The sequence below is a fragment of the Ovis canadensis genome, chromosome 2 (genome assembly GCF_042477335.2).
Source record: "Ovis canadensis isolate MfBH-ARS-UI-01 breed Bighorn chromosome 2, ARS-UI_OviCan_v2, whole genome shotgun sequence".
NCBI lineage: Eukaryota > Metazoa > Chordata > Mammalia > Artiodactyla > Bovidae > Ovis > Ovis canadensis.
The window spans coordinates 66,964,187-66,982,117 of record NC_091246.1 but is presented as its reverse complement, the minus strand read 5'-3'; the positions used below and the strand labels follow the sequence as shown (position 1 = coordinate 66,982,117).

The 17,931-nt window shown below is 41.3% G+C and overlaps 1 protein-coding gene across 5 annotated transcripts in view; it reads left to right on the top strand.

Annotated features, from left to right (window-relative positions):
* Positions 1-17,931, top strand: part of MAMDC2 (MAM domain containing 2) — a 211,437-nt gene that overhangs the window by 141,434 nt on the left and 52,072 nt on the right. For all 5 annotated transcript variants that reach the window (XR_011253932.1, XM_069574104.1, XM_069574103.1 and 2 more), the window contains 3 exons: positions 2,231-2,324; positions 11,583-11,726; positions 15,328-15,593. Coding sequence is in view for 4 of the 5 variants with exons in the window: in XM_069574104.1 (XP_069430205.1) it covers positions 2,231-2,324; positions 11,583-11,726; positions 15,328-15,593 (504 nt within the window). In the remaining variant the exon portion in view is untranslated. The remainder of the gene's footprint in view (positions 1-2,230; positions 2,325-11,582; positions 11,727-15,327; positions 15,594-17,931) is intronic.

Genomic DNA, 17,931 nt, shown 5'->3' with positions numbered 1-17,931 from the left:
CCCAGACAGCCCCAGAGAGGGGACTTTTGTAGTATGTGTGCTATTTCCTATTCCAAAGTCTAGCCAGGCCTTGATTTGCTCTTGCAGCCCAGTGGAAAAGTTTCTGTGAGTGTGGGTTACAAGGAGAAAAAGAAATGCACATGCTGCTTGAGAAAATTTTCCTTCTATTAGAGTCACAAGTCACATGCACAGTGAAGGCGTTGTCCTTGCAAATTCTTTTCATCCAACCGTAAACTCCTGGGGCAACATTTATACGAGTGAGACTTCGCTGAATTTTCTTTTTAATCAGTGCTTGAAAAGTTACCATTTCTGTTTACTGCTTAAGTTTACTACTAAACTTAAGTACATATCCTTTTGAGTCACACATGCATGAATTTGCCCTGGCAGTTGGGACTCATTACATCAGGATTATTGGCTCCTGGTAATTTCCGAGAAAAGAAACTTACCCTGCGGAAATCAGCGAATTTAATGTCCCCATATTCTCAAATGAATTTTTTAAAGGAAGACAAATATCTGAACAATAGAGAACATAATGACACAGAGGCTGTGATTTGCTAATTATGATTGGAAATATCCTTATTCAGTAAGGGTATTTAGATCAGTCAGTAAGATCAATCTGTTGTTGGCTTTATCACCTTGAAAATGAAATGTCATAGACCTATGTTGAGCTTGTAAACTGAATTTGCTCCTCCTCATTCACCCAAATCTGTCCCCTTGGTTCTCAGCCCTTCCTCCATTGCCAGAGACAAACTTCCAGGGTTGTCTTAGATTTTGGAGAGGCCAAGTGTCTAAGGACCATTGTTGTCAAACTGAAACGGACAATCTTATCCAAACTCTTCTCAAAAATTAAGAAGTTGAGACCTAGAGGATAAAAGGGACAAACTAGAGTTAATTAGTGGCCAACTAGACTCAAATATGAATACCAGTTCAGGAGGGGGTCAAGGGCATGGATTTAGTTCAGAGCTTGTTATGTACCTGACTCCATAGGATCTATATATACAGTATCTCATTTAATCACATCTACAGTCCTACAAGGAAGATGTTAAAATGTCTATTTTATAACAAGAAAAGTGTTTCTCTGAAAGGGTTAGCTATGTCCCCAAGGTCACCTAGTAAAGTGACCACAACAAGATTTGAACTCTGGTCTGTCTGCCTCTAAGACACCATTCTCCTTAGCAGAGGGTGAAGACTAGAGGCCTATGGATCAGATCTAGCCTATAGTGATTTGTCTAGCTGCTATAGTGGTATTTGTTTGGTTTTATTTTGCACACATATTTGTTTTAGTTTTTGAATGAATTGTCAACATTGAAAAATCTGAAGATTTCAAATAAAAATCTAGTGATCAAGTCCTCTTGACAATTTGGTGAGTCCAGGCATGTTAGGCCTAAATTTGCACCTGCCAGCAACTGACAAGGCTAAGTAGCAGCTGCCCCCAGTAGATGAGCCTGGCTCTCCATTTCACACCATTTCCTGCTGCATCAGATGAAACCCATATCACGCATTTACATTATGTAACTGGCCTGGGTGGGCACTTGGATTTCCACCCCTGCTCAACAGCGTATCTTATGTTATCAATCCAGCAGGGTAGTCTGCATATTTCGGTGGTTTTCCCAACACAGGTGAGTGTTGTGCTCACCATACTTGATCCCCATGGAAAGCAGAAAGTCATCCATTGAACTCAAAGCTGGTGGCAGAGAAGACAGTATAACTAAAGGGGCCTGAACTCATTAATAATCCCATCTTCTCTCTATTTGAGCATGTCAGGATATGCCGAAATCCTAGCATTTATACACTGGAGTTCTGGGCCTGATTCTGCCTTAGGCATCAGGTAATCATCTCTGATTGCTGCATCTTTGTCCAGATGGACGTAGAATTTTATGCATGAAAAAGAGAACCTGGAAAGGGCTTAGGGCTCTGTGAAGGGCAGGATCGCCTTCTGCAAGCAGCATGCTGCCTCTTTAATTGAAGTTCATAAAACAGATTATTGAGTCTGCAGTTCTATCAGCAAGTAATATAGGTACTTTGACGTGCAAGGGAGGGGGAAAATTCCACCAATAAAATGCAACTTAAGGCTTAGTAGTCACTCTCCCCCGAAGAAACTGTGAGGGAGGGAAGCTGCTCAAATACCTATATACCTGGCTCAACCAACACACCATTTTAAGTCATAGTTACAAGCATTTAAGCCTAAAAGAAAATATGTAAACAAGTAACATGTCTTTCTCCTCTGCAGGTTATTTTTGAAGTTGCCTTCAATGGTCCTAAAGGAGGGTATGTGGCCTTGGATGATATTTCTTTCTCTCCTGTTCACTGCCAAAATCAGACAGGTAAGCGTTCTCTTTTTCTTCTTCCTCCCATTTGGGATTTTCCTTTCTCAACAGATGCCTGTGGTCAGGACTTGCTTTAATTCCTTCTAATTTCCTCTTCTTTTCCTTTTTTATCTCATCCTTAAAAAATTATTTAGCCAAATAGTCATTTCTCTGTTATTTTACTCTTTTTTTTCCTCTCACAGAATGAAACTGATTTTCCTGACCAGAGGTCAGTTTTCCTGAGTTAAGGAGATTTTATCTTCTCTACATACTAAGAAATTAAAATTAAATAACTCCCCCCACCCACTCCATCTTTCTCTTTAAACTAAATCTTGGGTCCATAGACATGTGTGTAGAGTAGACAGAAAAAACTCTCAAAATCTACTGAGTAGAATTATAAGAACTCTTTATAATTTTATGAACCTAATTTTTAAATGTCCTCCTGTTTAAAGATGTTAGTATTTGGTATATATCTGTATCAGAGAAGATAATGGCAACCCACTCCTGTACTCTTGCCTGGAAAATCCCATGGACGGAGGAGCCTGGTGGGCTGCAGTCCATGGGGTCGCTAAGAGTCAGACACAACTGAGCAGCTTCACTTTCACTTTTCACTTTCATGCATTGGAGAAGGACATGGCAACCCACTCCAGTGTTCTTGCCTGGAGAATCCCAGGGACAGGGGAGCCGGGTGGGCTGCCGTCTATGGGGTTGTACAGAGTCGGGCATGACTGAAGCGACTTAGCAGCAGGAGCATACATCTGTATGATGGTTTTGACTTCAGAGTACGTATTCAATTTCTCTTTCTAAGTGAATGCTCACGTAATTTTATCATGACCAATTTTGTAATTTCCGTAAACTTTGTGTTTGTAAAAAGAGGGGGAATTTTTACTTTCTGGGAAATAGGTAAGCAAATCAATTCAAAGTGAATTAGAAAACAAATACTTTAGAATTAGAAGGGTGACACTATAATTGATAACCGAGATAAATGCCTTCCTGCCAATGCAGGTGACATAAGAGACGTGGGTTTGATCCCTGAGTCGGGAAGATCCCCTGGAGGAGGGCATGGCAACTCACTCCAGTATTCTTGCCTGAAGAATCCCATGGACAGAGCACTGGTGGGCTATAGCCCATAGAGTCGCAAAGTTGGAAACAACTGAAGTGACTTAGCATGTACAAATAAATGCAGTTGACCTTACCTTTTAATGAATTTGTTTCCTTGAGAGGCCCCAGGGAGACACAGTGATCATCCATCTTATTAAGGAGACTTTGTTCTGGGTTTTGGAGTGTGGGAAGTAAATTTTTGAATTTGGTTTTGGTAGTGTAACTTTCGCTTAAGATAGAGTTGGTCTCTAATTTAATATAGTTTTGAATATATTCTTTTTTTAATGTGCATATATGTGTGTATCTATTTTTACAAAAATAAGGTCATACTATACATATTATATATAACTTGCTTTTTTTCATATAATAGTACACAATGGATATGTATCTATGTAAACAAATATGGGACTACATCGTAATTTCTAATGGCTATAAAGCACTCTAGCATATGGCTTTATCATCATTTATTTAAACAGTTTCCTACTGTTGGACAATTAGGACATTCTAATTTTGCAACCTCAGATATGCAGGTGATAGCACTCTAATGGCAGAAATTGAGGAGGAACTAAAGAACTTCTTGATGTGAGTAAAAGAGGAGAGTGAAAAAGCTAGGTTGAAACTCAACATTAAAAAAGCTAAGATCATGACAACCAGTCCCATCATTTCAGGGAAACAGAGGGGAAAAAGTGGAAGCAGAGACAGATTTTGTTTTCTTGGGCTCCAAAATCACTGCAGACAGTGATCACAGCCATGAAATTAAAAGATGCTTGCTCCTAGGAAGAAAAGCATTGACAAACCCAGACAGCATATTAAAAAGCAGAGATATCTCCTTGCCAGCAAAGGTCTGTAGAGTCAGAGCTATGGTTTTTCCCCAGTCCTTGTGTATGGATGTGAGAGTTGGACCATAAAGAAGGCTGAGAGCCAAAGACTTGGTGCTGTTGAACTGTGGTGCTGGAGGAGACTCTCCAGGGTCCCTTGGGCTGCAAGGAGACTAGAATAGTCAGTCCTAAAGGAGATCAACCCTGAATATTCATTGGAAGGACTGATGCTGAAGCTGAAGCTCCAAAACTTAGGCCACTTGATGCAAAGTGTAGACTCATTGGAAAAGTCCGTGATGCTGGGAAAGATTGGAGGCAGGAGGAGAAGGGGAAGACAGAGGATGATATGGTTGGATAGAATTACTGACTCAATGAACATGAATTTGAACAAACTCCAGGAGATAGCTGGGGACAGAGTAACCTAGCATGCTGCAGTCCGTGGGTTGCAAAGAGTCGGCCATGACTTAGCTTCCCTACTGAACAACAATAACAAATGTTGCTATTCCAAGCAATAATAAAATAACCAATTATCTATATCATCACTCAATTAACTAAATTTTTTTTCTCTTAGAAAAATTCTACATTGTGAAATATCTTGATTGAAGAGTATGTCCTTAAGAATATGTTGTGTGTGTTTGGTGTGTGTGTGTATCTTAGGGTACTATCAGCCTCCAGAAAAAGCCAAGACAACTTACTTGCAACAGTCACATGTGAGAATGCCTGTTTCTACACACCTATACCAACCACGGGTCTTGGTAAATTTTACATCTTTGCAAATCTGATCACACTGGATCAACCAAAGAGCTGTCAGATGCCTCAAGTTGGGGCCAACCAAACTCTCTTCAGGACTTTTAATCTTATCTGGAGTGACCCAGAGATGGAAGAAATTCTAGGGGGAGATAGTTGAGCAGTTCCTTCTACCAAGGCATTCTGGAATTGCCAGCTTCCTTCCTGTTCAGCCTTCTCGACCTCTTCTATTACATCCTCACAGGTTTCCATAAAATTTCCCTTTTCCTTCTTAAGCAAAATGCCTTTTCTTCAGAAAAGATTGAAAAACCATGAAAAGAGTGTTTTGGTGCCAACTCATAAACGTGACTGGCAGTTGCTGCTGGCAGTTGTCTGGGAGCTCAGTTAGGCCTGTCTCCTGAACCACTTACACATGATCTCTCCAGGAAGGTGGTCTCAGGGTTGTCAGACTTCATTGCTGGCTGACTTCCGGCGAAGCCATGTTCCAAGAGAACCAGGAGGAAGCTGTAGCACCTTTTATGACCCAGCCTCAAAAGTTGCATAGCATCGCTTCCTCTGGATTTTATGGGGCAAAACAGTCACAAATTCATATTATGTCCATCATTACATCAGTCCATCTTAGGATTGTTAGATGTCATCAGATCAAGAAGAGGTGTCACATACGATTGCTGTTGGTGAAGATATTTACAGAGTTGAAGAAAGTCCTTTCCTTGAAGTAGAGAAACCCACCATGGGAAGCCTTCAATTGATGAGGAGGTTGAAAAGCTGAAAGCTTGTCCTGAAGATCCCAGACAAGCCCCCAAGATGATATCTTATGGTGAACAATATTGGATTCTTGATCTCCAAAGAAGATTTATCTTCGGGACCAGGGACCAGGCTTTATCACTCAAGAGCTTTTTTGAAGCAGAGTTTTATTAGAGGATAAAAAGGGACAGAGAAAGCTTCTGACATAGACATCAGAAGGGGGACAGAGAGTGCCCCCAATTTTGAATATATTCTATAAGCAGAGGAGCTTAGAATATTTTTCACTCAAGCTAAATTGTTACCTCCAAATTACAGAGAAACTTACTAATTAGCTGAAATCAAATATTAGTTTTAACTAATTCTACTTAAAAAAAAACTAGTGAAACAGAACAGACTTGATTTACATATTTATATGCTCTAATTAAAATGATTTAATCCTAACAGTAATCAAAAATTAAGAGTCTCTAAATTTGGCAGAACACAGAAACCAAAGTGGTTTTACTTCTCTAAATATGATTGCTCCCTAATTCCATCAGTTAATGTTTCAGTGATGTTAATAATAGTTTTACAACCTCTTTAACATTATTTTTTCTCTTCTCAGTCGCTGGACATTTACATTGAACTTTTAAAAATATTTCCAAGTTATGCATATAGAAGAAGAGGTGTTTATTTAGCATCTATATTGGAGAGCAAGTGGAGTAAAGCTGCAGCTGGAAGGTGATAGAATCTACTGAACCACCAAGATACAGAATATATGTGAACTCTTTTCTACTGACTGATGAAAAGAAAAGAAAGATTCCAGCAAAATAAGGACCATTTGTTAAGAGAGATGGTGACCCCTTAGCCTGTGAAATCCAGCCCAGATAAAGACCCTTCCTCCATAGGGACTACCAGGGATTCACATTTTTATATAGTTAACCAAGGTTCCCTATTGGTTTTCAGAATTTCCTAGTATACCAGCTTTCCTTTAAATGGTTTAACTGCATAATCAAAGTATTGTGCTTAAGAACCAGGACTTTGGACTCACATCCCTACTCTGCCATTTACAAGCTGTGTGACCTTCAGCTTGTTACCTAATGTCTCTGAGACTGTTTTCACGTTTATGGGACAAGGATGGAAGAATCTGTTTCATAGAATTGTCAGGAAGATTGATGATTTAATAATGTCTGTGATAGACTTGGAACAGTATGGCACACAGAAAATGCTTGGTCATGAGACCTAATATTATTTACATAATTTTCAAAATACTCCCATTCAGTCCCTAGAGAACAGGGAGTCAGATAGAAACTAAAGAGAACCAGCAAAGGGCACTGCCTTGATGAATGTGTAAGCTGGAGCCTGTTTTGTGCCCTTCATTAAGCACCTGTTGGCCAGATTCTGAGTCTTAGAGGCTGAGCCCTCTAGTTTTTCTACTTCCTTTTACATTTCACAAATAGTTTATGTCCTTCTGTTTCATAATAGGTACCAACATTTTTTTCTTCATCTTGGTTACCTCCAGACTTATTGTCTCTGCTTTTCCCAGCTGGATCTGACATTTTCTTCCCTCATCTCCCTAGTAGGTTGAGACAGGAATTACTTCAACATATGAAGCATCTTGTTCCCACCATCCGGTTGCTCTTAGATTGATCTAGTTTCCCAGACCTGAGACCTATCTCAGAGTCACAGGTATTAAGCACCAGCTGCTTGTCATCCCCCCCAGATATTTCCCAAGGATGCTTACAGAGTATAGTGAAACCTTACCCCATCCTTCCCTTTCCAGGCCTCTCCCATCTGGAAACTCCCCATCCACCACATTTGACCCAGAACCTAGACCATAGGAATAAGCTCTCCTTTTAATCTGTAAGTCCTTGAATACCTAACAGGTGATTCCACTCACTTCTCACTTCGCGAAATACTGCCTTAACGCCCAGCTGCCAAACAGAGACCTCCAGTCTCTGCCATATGCAGACCTAGCTTCCTCTCTGGCCTTGGATTCACCCCACACCCAGGCCAGGCTCTGGGAGAGTACTAACACTCACAGATATACCTCTAAAAGGATATGTGTGGGCCTAAGTCCCAAAATTGACCGTTCACCAACAACACACTGCCTAGACCTCTTGTCTGGTTTGGAAATGTGGCTCCAGTTGTTGCCTAGGCTACAGCTGCAGGTGTCACAGTCTTCCTTAACTCAGAGGCCTTCAAGCATCTCCACAGCCTGATCAGTGGCCCAGCCCTGCTCCGTCGTGATTCCTCAGTCTGTTGCTAGGTCCCACTCGCTGTATTCCCTTGCCAGCTTTGAGCTGTCCCAGCCTGCTTTCAGGCTGCTACTGCCACTGAGTCACGTCAATCCTGTCCGACTCTGTGTGACCCTGTAGACGGCAGCCCACCAGGCTCCCCCCATCCCTGGGATTCTCCAGGCAAGAACACTGGAGTGGGTTGCCATTTCCTTCTCCAATGCATGAAAGTGAAAAGTGAAAGTGAAGACACTCAGTCGTGTCCAACTCTTAGCAACCCCATGGACTGCAGCCCACCAGGCTCCTCCGTGCATGGGATTTCCCAGGCAAGAATACTGGAGTAGGTTGCTTTTAGGCTGGCCTGTGCTAAAATAAGAGCTACTGCGCAAGTCTAACAGTCTAAAGAGCACCACACCCAAAGTCTCTCTAGCACTACAGGGGCTGATAAGCCTCTTAGATCTCAAGGACTGATACTGAGTTCATCTCTATGAACTCCATGAAGCAGAGGAAAAGATGAAAAATATTCCCAGCCATTCTTCTCCAATGGAGACTAGTTTATCTTCTCCCTCTATCAGATTAGTTTATCTTCAGAGCCTCCTGATTCTAAAAAGTTCAAACATTGGAAATCAAGTAATTAACTAAATGGTACATTGTGAGGCTCAAAGAGAACTTTTTCTTTTTCTTTTTGATGGGACAGGGTGATCAACTGATGCTCAGGAGCTTCCAATTTCCTCTGATTCCTTCCTATGCTTCAAATATGTTATTAACACTCCTCAAATTCAATCGCCACTTGACACATACTTCTGAAACAAGCCTGAAGCAAAGGCTTTTCATTCACCTCATGTGTTTGGGGATCTCACTTTAGGTCATATATAATAAGCCCTCTGGCCCCCATCTTCAGGAATTAGATAGTGTCTTATGCTAGAATAAGCACTCTAGTTAAAAAAGATTTAGGTTTTAAGTTATGCTTTTGAGGTTTTCTTTTTATTAGAAAACTGTCTCAGGACCCCCGACAAATCCACTGCTAGGACTAAGTGTTTAGCAAAAGAATATAACTGTGTCCTCAGAAAAATCTTCTCTGTGTGACTCAGTTTGTCACTATGGAGACAACAGAGCCTTGCTTACTTACAAGTTTTACTATCACCTCTCACCTCCTCCCACACACCTAGGAAACAGGTTATGGATCTCTTTTGGATGACCAAGAAGATTATCCTTGGGATATATTCCTGATGCATAATGTCACTGACCTTCCACTCTCTTTATCCATGGCTTTTGGGAGTGCTGCCCTATTTTCTTATCTGAGTGGCTATCTGTAGGTCTGAATTTCCATCTGCTTTTTCATTACCAGGTTGAAGAGGGGTGACTAAGACTGAAGACCATTATGGGGTTTCCCATGGGCTCAGATCTCTGGGGGGGGATGTCGAAGGATCTTTGTTTGCATGTTGTCATAATCATTTTCAAATGTATATCTTCATGACTTTATCTGCACAGCTTCAAGATTCAACTTGACGCTGACAGAGTCAGGCAGAACAGTGGGTTACCACCAGTCTTAGAGCACTGAAAATTCTCTTTCTTTCCTTCTATCTAGTTCTTCAGGGCCTCTCCTTGTACAGTTGCTAAGGCATATTGTCTCAGATATGATCAGATTCCAGTTATGTAGGAGCATTTTCTTCCTATTCTTTTTTTGTATTGTGGTTACTTACTTTTCTTTCTAATTTAGCATTTTTAAAACTCTTTACTTTTGTATCATTTTAAACTCTGACCCAATTTCCAAGATTATGATAAGGAACTCCCATATACTCTTCACCCAGATCTACAAATGTAGATTTTGCCAAATCTATATTTGCTTTATCAACCATTTAAGAATAGGTTATAGATATTATGTCCTTTTACCATTAAAAGGCTTCCCTGTTGGCTCAGATGGTAAAGCGTCTGCCTGCAGTGCAGGAGACCCGGGTTCGATCCCTGGGTTGGGAAGATCCCCTGGAGAAGGAAATGGCAACCCACTCCAGTACTGTTGCCTGGAAAATTCCATGGACTGAGAGGCTCCTCAAGCCTGGTAGGCTACAGTCCATGGGGTTGCAAAGAGTCGGGCATGACTGAGCAACCTCACTTTACTTTACCATTAAATACTTCATTAGGTACTTTCTAAAACCAGAGACATTCTCCAACATGCTATGGGATAATTATAAAATTCAAGAAATTTAACACTGATACAATATTATCAATTGATCTATAGTCCATATGCTAATTTCACCAATTGCCCCAATAAAGTCTTCTATAGCTGTTTGTTTTCCTAGACCAAGATGGAGTCTTGGATCCCTTGTAGCATTTGGTTGTCATGTGTCTTTCATCCACTTAGTTGGGCCAGCTCCTCAGACCACTGGAATGTTTTCTTGCTTTGAATATTGACAAATTGAGAGAATAGTGAGTCTTTGTCCCTAAACAGCTCTCTGTTTCATCAGATTCCCATGCCTAGAACTCAAGTGTTTCTCCAGAGATAATTTTCCACTTATTCAGAACAGTGCTACCTCTGGCCCTAAAAGGTTGTGTGTGCTTAGTCACTCAGTCATGTCCAACACTTTTGTGACCCAATGGACTGTAGCCTGTCAGGCTCCTCCATCTATGAAATTTCCCTGGCAAGAATACTAGATTAGGTTGCCATTTCCTCCTTCAGGGGATCTTTCTGGACCAGGGATCAAACCCTTGCCTCCTGCATTTCCTGCATTGCAGGCGAATTCTTTACCACTGAGTCTAAAGATAATTTTCTGCTTATTCAAAACAGTGCTGTTCTCTGGCTCTAAAAGGTTAAGCCAGTATATGTCAGCATGCAGAATAAGATTATACTTGGCTACAGTGAGTGTGTCCCAGACCGCTGCAGTCTCATCCCCTCTGGACTCAGTGAGCAATATGAACAGTGAGGTTTAGAGTTACTTGTTGCCAGGACCACATTATTTTTGAAAGAGCAGAAACCTTTTTGTTCCATTTCCTCCAGGTAATCTGGGATGAGGTGATGTTTATAGACCAGAGTAAATGACACCAGAATTCATCAAAAGCCAAAATAAAAGCAGAACCAGTGACAGAATCGGTGTTTGAACAGTGTGATTTATACTGAATAATGATTCTCTTCCAGCAAATCAGCTCCTGCTACTAACGTCAATTATAAACAGACAGTGGCTGTGCTTCTGACATAGAGATTGATCAACAAAGGAAAATTATTTCTGGAAAATAATATTTCTATATATCTGTCAGAAAGAAATTAAGAATTCTATAAAATCCGTACTTTTTCTCTTTCTTTTTAATTTTGTATGAGTGAAATTTGATTTGTGAAGAAGTATGTGAATAAATGCTCTCAGTCTTTACATCAGGAAAGGAAATTTCTTTAGAAGTCTGGTCCTTTGGGTTTTTTGTAGAGAATGTGAACAGAGCTCCTTCTTTCTACCCCTTGAGGGAGGAAAAGAACAATTTTCCTGTCATGCTGAAACGTGGGTTTGATGCTAACCTGTCAGCATGCCATTAGGGTAAAAATATTTTTGTTGTGTGTTGCTTCTGCAAGCTCCCCTAGTACAAATGTGTGCATATTTGTCAATCAGTTGTCATCCTTTGAGATCCTTGGGTTTGGCCTACTTTAACTTTGATTTTCCTTTGCTCAGAGCGTCCTTTTAGTGCCCTAGAAGCAAGCTGCAATTTTGAGGAAGACCTCTGCAACTTTTACCAAGACAAAGAAGGTTCAGGCTGGACCCGAGTGAAAGTAAAACCAAACATGTACCGGGCAGGAGACCACACTTCAGGCCTAGGTAAATCAGAGTCTGTTGTGTGGGATGTTGTGGTGGGGGTGGGGGTTAGTATTATGCTCCATTTTCCAGTTGTTCTCACCAAGACACCAGCTTGAAAGAGGGGGGTGGGTGGGGGGACAGCTGTGAAGAAGCAAAGACAATAGGTAATCTTGGGTTTGACCATTTTTCAAAACTGGAATTCAAGTTGCTGTTCTAGCAGATGTATTTACCGGTTAATTAAGTAGTTAAGCCTTTGGAAATTGCTCTTCACTTTAGATAGAGAAGTACCTTTAAAAACCTATTAGATTCCAATTACATGAGATATCCAGAAAAGGCAAATCCATAGAAACAGAGAGCAGATTAACGGTTGCCAGGGGCTAGGGAGAGGGGGTGGGGAGTGACTATTCAATGGGTATAGTATTTTCTTTTGAGGTAATGAAAATATTCTGGAAGTGGGTAATAGTGGTTGCACAGTCATTGTGAAAGTACCAAATGCCACTGAATTGCACTCTTTAAAATGGTTAAAATGCTAAATTTTGTGTTATATGTGTTTTATTGCAGTAAATAATACATGGTGGGACATAAAAGCTATCACAGCTGTTGGGAAGTATTGGGTGGGCACTTGATGGATGGGCCTACACGAAGCTCTTAGAAATCAGTGCGAGCTCCCCCAGTGGAAGGATTATCTATCACCATAAAGACAGCCCTTGTGAAGTCCACTCCAGTAGAGACTGAGGGAAAGGGCTTGTTCTCAAAGGGTTACTGTCTAATTAATATTTATATACTGGGTATGGGGGTGACTTACCAGAAAGCTGATGAAGCTGGTTTCAGGGCCCCTCACTTTCACCAGGTGCTTGCAATTTTATACTTGTAATTTTATATTCTTTGCTGAGAGGTTGCAAAACTTAAAGAATTACAGAATAAACACCTATTCTGACCTTGGCCAGCCTAACCCCTGGGGGGATATGATAGTGAACAAATCAGGTATGTATCCCACCCTCACTGGCTGACCATTATTTCAGTGGGCAAGAAAAACACGACAAACATATATACAGATAGACGTGTGATTACAAATTGTGGTGTGTGCTGTGAAAGAAATAAAGAGTTAGCTGAGAGAGAATAAAGAACCTCCTTTTGGTCGAAGATTCAGAGAAGTGGGTTGTAGCTGGAAGAATGGGAGCAACCCAGGCAGAAGGAACAGCATCTCTGAGGGCCTGGAGTTTGGAAAGAGCCAGACACTGCCAGGAATTAGGTTAGTGTGGCTGCACCATTGAGAGGAAAGTAAAGTAAAATGAAGTTAGAAAGGGAGGTAGACCATAGATGTGGCAGGCCAGAGTAAGCAACTGGGATTTTACTATAAAGGAAATGAGAAGCTATTGATAGGTTTTAAGTAGAGCAGTGAAGGATTAAATTTAGACTTAAAAAGATTGCTCTGGCCGGTGTATGGCTACCTGTGTTAGTCTGCTCAGGCTTCCATAACAAAATATCACAGACTAGGTGACTTAAACAACAGTTTGTTTTCTCACAGTTATGGAGGCTGGGGAGTCCACAATCAAGGCACCACTGGGGTTGGTTTCTGGTGAGATATCTCTTCCAGACTTGGACAAGGCACCTTCTCACTGTGTCTTTATATGGCGTTTCCTCTGTGTGTGCACAGGGGGAGATGGGGGTGGGGGCGGGGGCGGAGGGGTTGGGAGAGGAGAGGGAGAGAGATGTTGTTTCTTCCTCTTCTTACAAGGACACCAGTTGCATAGGTGTTAAAGCCTTGACTTTGTAACTCATTTAACCTTAAATTGCCTCCTTAAATGCCCCATCACCAAATATGGTCACATTGGGGGTTAAAACTTCAGCATATGAATAAGGGTTGGGAAGGGGACATAATTCAGTCCATAACAACACTCATGAAATTACCAAAGAAGCTTTTGCCAGGTTAAATGAAACTAAACTGTATACCAAAGACTGCTCCCAAAAGAGAACTGGTGGAGGAGGCTCAGAAAAAGGAAAGGGGAAAAAAAGTAAGGTATTAGGCTTTTTCTTTCTGCCCCATCTTTGTAAGACACAAGGACCTGTTTTTAAGTTTACCATGGGGGTGGTAGAGCAGGTGGTAGGGGAGGTTCTTGATCCTATTTTTTCATGTTATCTAAAAGAAGTAGGGGAAAATCAGATATTCAGCACCTGAGAGGGTCTGTCTGATTAAAAACCTGCTTTTTAGGATCCAGTTTAACATATGACCAAGAGAGTAAGCTCTGCCTGGATACATAAACCACCCCTACCCTTTACCCCTCAGGACTGCCAGACCCTGCAACCTCTCCCACTCCACTGGTCACTGTGTTGCAGGAAGGGGGACCCCTTCCAGGGCCCGACACTAGGCTCTTGTCTAACACGCGGAAAAGAATTGTCTGAGGAGACACATCTGCTGAGAAAGCAAGAGATTTTATTGGGAAGGGCACCCGGCTGGAGAGCAGTAGGGTAAGGGAACCCAGGAGGACAGCTCTGCTGCATGGCAGTCTCCATTTTTATGGTGATGGGATTAGTTTCCAGGTGGTCTTTGGCCAGTCATTTTAATTCAGAGTCTTTCATGGTGGTGCATGCTTCGCTCAGCCAAGATGGATGTTAGCGAGAGAGATTCTGGAAAGTGGATAGAAACGTGGTGTCTCCTTTGGACCTTTCCTGAACTCTTCCGGTTGGTGGCGGCTTATTAGTTCCGAATGAGTATGAAGTCTCTCAGCGGGGAGTTGTTAGGGGAAGCACAGTGATTAAAACCGCCCACCCTGGCCAGGCACCATGGTAACCATATGCATGAGTTGTTTTCTGACAGGAGATCCTGGTAAAAATACAGAACTAATAAGCCACCACCAACCGGAAGAGTTCGTGAAAGGTAGAAAGGAAACACCGCATGTTTTGAAACAGAGCATTTCTCCTGGGTTCCCTTACCCTATTGCTCTCCACCCAGGTGCCCTTTCCCAATAAAATCTCTTGCTTTGTCACCACATGTGTCTCCTCAGACAATTCATTTCCGAGTGTTAGACAAGAGCCCAGTTTCGGGCCCTGGCAGGGGTCCCCCTTCCTGCAACAATTGCAGAGATAATAGGAAAATCTGCTCTGGGCCTTGTGTTCTCTGCAACCCAGTACTACTCAGTCCAGTTGTCAGCTGTTTGTCTAAAAAGTAGAGAACCACAAGATGATTTCATCCTTTTTGTTTCATGAAAGGTTATGGAATTCCCTGGCAGTCTGGTGGTTAGGATGCTACTTTTTTTTTAACTGCTGAGGGCTAGGGTTCAATCCCTGATCAGGGAACTAAGATCCTGTAAGCCACATGGCATGGCAAAAAAAAAAAATGTGTACATCCTAATTGATGGCTAAAACCTGAGCATATGCAGTTGGAAATCTATGCTGGTTTATGAAGTTACTTTAAAATTGGAGGTTTATTAGCAAAAGAGTCACACAGATATTTTCTATTACCCAGGCCACAGACATTGTTAAATGCTACCCCTTAAAGCCTATAGAATAGTCTCTTTTGGCAAATTCCACTACTTTAACCAAATTTTTCCACTTGATGATCTGGGCTGAATTATTTAGGTTTTTCATTGCTGATGCACTGAAAGCTTTGTCCTATTCACAGGGTATTTCTTGCTGGCCAACACAAAGCTTACATCACAGCCTGGCTACATTGGAAGGCTCTACGGTCCCTCCCTGCGAGGAAACCTGCAGTATTGTTTGCGTTTTTATTATGCCATCTCTGGATTTTTAAAAATGAGTGACACCCTAGCAGTTTATATCTTTGAAGAGAACCATGTGGTTCAAGACAAGATCTGGTCTGTGCTGGAGTCCCCAAGGGGCGTTTGGATGCAAGCTGAAATCACCTTTAGGAAGCCCATGCCCACCAAGGTACAGTGGAATCTTTCTGCAATTTCCAGTCACTGGACTGGGTTAGTGAGTTTCTGTTTAATTATTTTCAACTGATGATGCATTGTTTTTCTTCTGTTCAAGCTGAAAGTCCCACCCTCACATCCTGTTCCCAGGCATGTGTGAGTTATATCCTTCACTTCTTTTCAGTGTTCTCTCTCTCGGAATCATGGCCACATAGGGAGTTTGCTTGTTGTTTAATTCTTAGACTCCCTGAGAATAGTCCAAAGAGAGAGAAAATGTGAGTAAAGTTCTACACTGAGGCTTTAAGGTCAACACCCTAAACCTCTAGCTGAACACAGGATGGGGAAGCTCAGTAAAATAGGAGAGCCAACTCAGACAGAAAGAATTTACATAAGGGAACCATCAGAAGCTTATTGATAGAAGTAAGAAAACAGAGATCTTTATCGCAAAGGAAATGCAAAACAAAATTGTGATCTCTTGAATTTTACAGCTCATAAACTTAAGGAAGCTTAACAGATACAATAAATTCTGTTAACTATTAATACAACCCGGATTACAACTGGAATGGGAAAACCTGTTTTGTTTCACCTGCCAGTTGGTGAGAAGATCTCTCTCATGCACCCTCTGTGCAAGAAAGAAGGTCCCTTCCTTCAAGCAGATGCCTCACAATGGAAGCTCAATAGATATATCATTGAAGAGTGGCTGTTCAGTTGATCATGTTCGTAACTAGGCTCCTGAAGAAAAGATATACACAGCAGAGCAGTAGAACTTTCTTCACACACATTAATGGTCCAAATTTCTCTTAGTTATACCATTTGGACAGAAACATAGCTTTGTCTATAACTTCCTGGCAAAGAAATTTTGCACACTTTTTCCATCATGATGTTGCTTGGTTACTCTTAGTCCATTAGAATACACACCAGGGCATGATTAAATCTTTACAATGATTAATCAAAGATCTTTGAAAATATTTACCAAAAAAATGTTTCCCCATTGCTAGGCAAGAAAAAATGATGATTATAATGACATGACAGCCTCCTTAACTTACTGATTTCTAAAAGAGTCAAACCAATTTATGATACCTGTAGTAGAATATAAGCACAGAAGTTTTAACACATTCTCATAGGCACTGCTTTTATTGTTTTCATGCTAACTAAATAGGTAGTCCCCACTACCAATTATTTGACTCTCTCAAATAGTTATGGTAACACACACACCAAACATGTACCTAATCCATACAATCAGGGATGCACGTAATAAAATTTTTACTGTACTCCACACCCTCTGTTGCTAATGTTTTTAAAGAGGGAAAGTATAACAAGCCTTTCATTCACTTGTTTGACTTTCATTTATTCTTTTATTCAGCCATACGTTATTAGGTATAAGTTCAGTGTAAGGGATATAAAGATCAATGAGGCTCAGATTCTACTTTTGAGAATGAGATCACAGATGATAGAATGTTAAGATACAAATATGTAAACAACTAACAACAGTGCAATCTCACTGCCTCACAGAAAGGTTATATAGAAAAATAGAGGAGTAGTTCTACCAACTGGACACATAAAAATAAAGATGAACAGAGGACCAGCTGAGCTGGTGTTTGGAGGGTAAATGTTCAGGCCATGCTGGATTCTAACTCCTTTCATGCACTACCCACCTGACTCCTCTCTTCTGCCTGCCCTCAGCCCCTCATCTTTACTCACAAAAGATAGGCTGTTAGTAACTTATCTGCTCCTAGGTGTCAGTCCCTGCTCTTATTTGACTCCCATGGAATGGAAGGAAGCCACCCAGCAACTACAGATGCCCCAGAGAATTTGCCCTTTTCTTCTTTGACTGACTTCCAACCCTCCCAACAACCACACAAATCCTACCCACCTACTTCAGGAAAGATTGATCTAGACCCAATGGGGGCAGAGAAGTTCTTATAGCCTCAGAAGGAGCTAGTATGGATTCAGTCCCAGAGCTGATGAGGAGACGGGACAGTTCAACACAAGCAAACTCTGGACACGTGTCTGAAAGAGGTGAATAGTTTTTGGAAGGTCCTTGCTAAACAGAACCAGTTTCTCAGAGAGTGAGAGAACCATCTGGCATCCGTACAGACTGCACTGAGTAAGGGAGGAAACTAATATGGAACATATACAGGTAGAGACAAATGTACATATGGTATTTCAGAGAAGAAGCAAAATGGAAAGTCAGAGTCCCCCTTACCACCCCTGTACTCAAACTCCAATTCTACTTCTTTTTCTAAACGTTTTCACCCCTGATTTTCTGATGTTTTTCTCTATAATTCCAGATATTCTATTTCTGCCTCATTTCTTGATTCATTAACCTTAGCAGTATTTGCTGACTCCCTTCT